General features: G+C 40.4%; 1 protein-coding gene across 1 annotated transcript; it reads right to left on the reverse strand.

Moving 5' to 3' along the window:
- Nucleotides 1–397: 397 nt before the first annotated feature.
- Nucleotides 398–2,679, reverse strand: uqcrfs1 (ubiquinol-cytochrome c reductase, Rieske iron-sulfur polypeptide 1). Its single transcript, XM_016251051.1, has 2 exons — nt 2,360–2,679; nt 398–1,162 (listed from the first exon to the last, which is right to left on the reverse strand). The coding sequence occupies exons 1-2, from the start codon at nt 2,568–2,570 to the stop codon at nt 552–554; spliced, it is 822 nt and encodes a 273-aa protein (XP_016106537.1). The 5' UTR covers nt 2,571–2,679; the 3' UTR covers nt 398–551.
- Between the last annotated feature and the right edge of the window lie 1,176 nt (nt 2,680–3,855).

Raw genomic sequence — 3,855 nt, forward strand, 5'->3', positions numbered from 1 at the left:
GTTACCGCTGTAAACAAAGCAGAGCTGCATCTTATGAACATTACTTTAATATGCATCGTTCTGAGGCTAGATGAAAAGAAAATACTACGTAAACTTTTCTAAAGTCAGTTCCTCTTAGAGATACATTCATATAAACTGATACTCCAATTGTATCGCGATTTGTTTGGCATCTCAACCGATCTGAATTGTGACATTTGAATTGATTTTCAACCGGCTCGTGGTTAATCGTTATATCCCTATCTCTTACCCTTTGCCTTTATCACTTCAACACTTAGTACAGATCTTATTTGTTACTTATCTGTAAACCAATGCATAATGTGCATAAAATTAAACAACCTGTGTGATTAAGTAAAACACACATAGATGTGTATATTGAGACTGAATAAATAGAGCTGAGTGAAGTTTCCATCCGATAAAATACACTTTATTACATCCAATTAACCTCTGTTACCCATCAAGTCAATGCAGATTAGGAGTCTGAAACAAGATGGACAAAAATCAAACAAGTAAAGCACATGTTCAGTGTTGATCAGTTATTACGGTACAGTCCTTTATCCTACAATCACTGTGTCATCATCTGGGAACTCGTAGAAGGGCACCTCCAGATTGAGCGGAGCAGGGCCTTTCCTAATGCGACCAGATGCGTCATAATGAGAGCCGTGGCATGGGCAGTAATAGCCACCATAGTCACCAGCGTTAGCAATGGGCACGCAGCCCAGGTGGGTGCACACGCCAATGACAATGACCCAGGTGGGGTTCTGGACGCGGTCTCTGTCGTGCTGGGGGTCCCGAAGCTCAGCGAGATTGACATCAGCCTCAGCTGCAATCTCCTTTTCTGTTCGGTGCCGGACAAACAGGGGTTTCCCTCTCCATTTGAAGGTCATGTTCTTACCCTCAGGGATATCTGATAGCTTGATTTCAATCTGGGACAGGGCCAACACGTCAGCTGAGGCGCTCATGGAGGAGATAAACTGTGTGACAACTGTCTTGGCTGCATAGACTCCAACCACAGCAGTGGAACCTGTGATCAGATAGGAGAATGCCCGTCGGGTATCGCCGCTCTCTTGTGAGGACTTCTTTGGGTCTAAAACCTCAGGCCGCCGGTAGTCAGAGAAATCGGGGATCTTGATGTCTGTGTGGGCGAAACGCACTAAAGAGCGAGCTACAGAAAACAAACAAACAAATAAATAAAGACATTGCATAAAAATGTACATATAAAACAGTGACAGAACAATATATTGATTGTGTCATATGATATCCGGCCAGCACATAACACTTTTTTTTATTTATTTTTTTAATTCATAACGGCACCAAATACCAAATCTCCTCTTCAGAGTGCAGATTTTTTAGCTAAATGTTAATAAAATGTAATGTTATGCAAATGTTACACTTAAACATGACAAATAATAATGCTTATTTTAAATATGGATTATCATTATTCACAAATGAATTATTTCTACCGCCCTGCTTTCTGAAGATTTGGAAAAACTAATTTTGACCACTGACATGTGTACACAACATCATCTGTAAAATAATCACAGATTTTCAATATGAACTCAGAGTTTTGAACCCTGCTGTATGCACAGAAAAGAAAATAGCTACATCCCATCTTGCTAACTAACTGTTAAACATTATCTAATGTTAATTCATATTATTAGTGACACATATATATATATATATATATATATATATATATATATATATATATATATATATAAAAAGTCTTGTTTACACAGTAGGACTGCTCTGGCTCAGGGTCACTGGGTCAGTAAATAATATTGAAAATATGTAGAGTATTCTTCAACCAGCTCATTCAGAAATTATGCTGCAATAACACTAAAAACTGATTCTATATGAGCAAATGTTGCTTCTAATTCAATAAATTTAAACTCTGAAGTAATCTACATAAGCAGCATGTAACGTTAGGCCAATCTTAGCAAGAAACTATTAGCTACACTTGTCCCAAAACATATACGAAATCTGCTGAATTATCCCACACAGTGGCATTTATTTGATTATTTAATCGTAATCCTATCATAAAGGACCTTGAAAGAGAAAAAAAAAAGTTAAATTTTTCCAGAATGCTTTGCTAACAGCCGCGGCAAGGACATTTGCTAGGCCTCGGTCATGCTAACTGCTTTAGCACGTGAGCTATTGCTGCTATTTCGCTATACAGTTCAAACTAATAATAATTCAGCATTCATTACGTACAACACTACGAACGTCTTAAACCTATTCAATACACACATTAAACATATGAGAGGTCATTGTGCCCTTGAGTGAGCGCCGCTGCACGGCCTCCCTCTGCTACGCTGAGACCGGGGCTCTCGCGTTGACTCTACCCCGCAGTGACACTCACCGTTGAGGCTGACGGACACGGCGAGGCCGCTCTTCGCGCTCTGACCCGATAAGGACTCGCGGCACAGGAACGGCTTCTTGGTGTCCATCAAGAGTTTATCGGTCTTCATGACGACGCCGGGTATGAGAGGCTTTAGTGGACCTGCCACGGCATAATTGGTAGCTTGCAGGTATGGGGAAAAAGCCCCCGAACGGGCAGCAAGGGACATCATGTTTGCCGACTAACGAGGCTGCGATCGACCTTCCCGAACTATTGGAACCGTGAGTGTGCGTGCGTGCGTGCGTGTGTACTATTAGAACTGACCACCGACACCGCTGACGCGCCTGACGTCAACGTAGCAGAGACGCGGTGACGTCACACCCAAAGCCTTCCACAGAGCTTTGCCTGATTTTGGTTTGGACGTCCTTTCATGATTGAAATAAAATCATTGAGACTGTTTGAATCCGTGTATCAATCGATCAATCGTTTTTTGATTTAATATTGAAAGTAGAAAAATTAGAAAACGGCTCCTTTTTCGTTTTTTTTTCCAGAAAACGAAAAAGAGAATTCATCTTAAATTTTCGTTTTTCATCATGGGTGGAAAAATTAATAAACAGCTTGAATATTCGATTTCTACACGTGGGCGGGAATTAAACGCCCCTTTCTGCTGATTGGTCAGCCGAAGATCAAACCGTGCAGCCATCAGTTCTTCTGCAGTATCACGCAGCAGAATAATAGTCCTCCACTGCTGCAGTTGTATGGATTAATAACCCATTTTATCAATTTAATATTTTTCTCATCAGACTAATGAATAGCTGGACACAACTCGTACTGGGGCAGAGTCTAGACAGGGCTTTCTTCTGTGTAGACCAGCTGTTCTTAAAGTGATAGTGGGTCCGAGAAATAATTTGCTATAGCCTACCGTATTTTACAGAGTGTAAAGTCACTTTTTTTTATCATGATACATAGGCCTACTGTGATTTATTCCAAGGTGACTTACAGTGGGTACGGAAAGTATTCAGACCCCCTTAAATTTTTCACTCTTTGTTATATTGCAGCCATTTGCGAAAATCATTTAAGTTCATTTTTTTTCCTCATTAATGTACACACAGCACCCCATATTGACAGAAAAACACAGAATTGTTGACATTTTTGCAGATTTATTAAAAAAGAAAAACTGAAATATCACATGGTCCTAAGTATTCAGACCCTTTGCTGTGACACTCAAATATTTAACTCAGGTGCTGTCCATTTCTTCTGAGCATCCTTGAGATGGTTCTACACCTTAATTTGAGTCCAGCTGTGTTTGATTATACTGATTGGACTTGATTAGAAAAGCCACACACCTGTCTATATAAGACATTACCGCTCACAGTGCATGTCAGAGCAAATGAGAATCATAAGGTCAAAGGAACTGCCTGAAGAGCTCAGAAACAGAATTGTGGCAAGGCACAGATCTGGCCAAGGTTACAAAAAAAATTCTGCTGCACTTAAGGTTCCTAAGAGCACAGTGGCCT

Source organism: Sinocyclocheilus grahami, unplaced genomic scaffold, assembly GCF_001515645.1.
Source record: "Sinocyclocheilus grahami isolate Dianchi unplaced genomic scaffold, SAMN03320097.WGS_v1.1 scaffold1026.1, whole genome shotgun sequence".
NCBI lineage: Eukaryota > Metazoa > Chordata > Actinopteri > Cypriniformes > Cyprinidae > Sinocyclocheilus > Sinocyclocheilus grahami.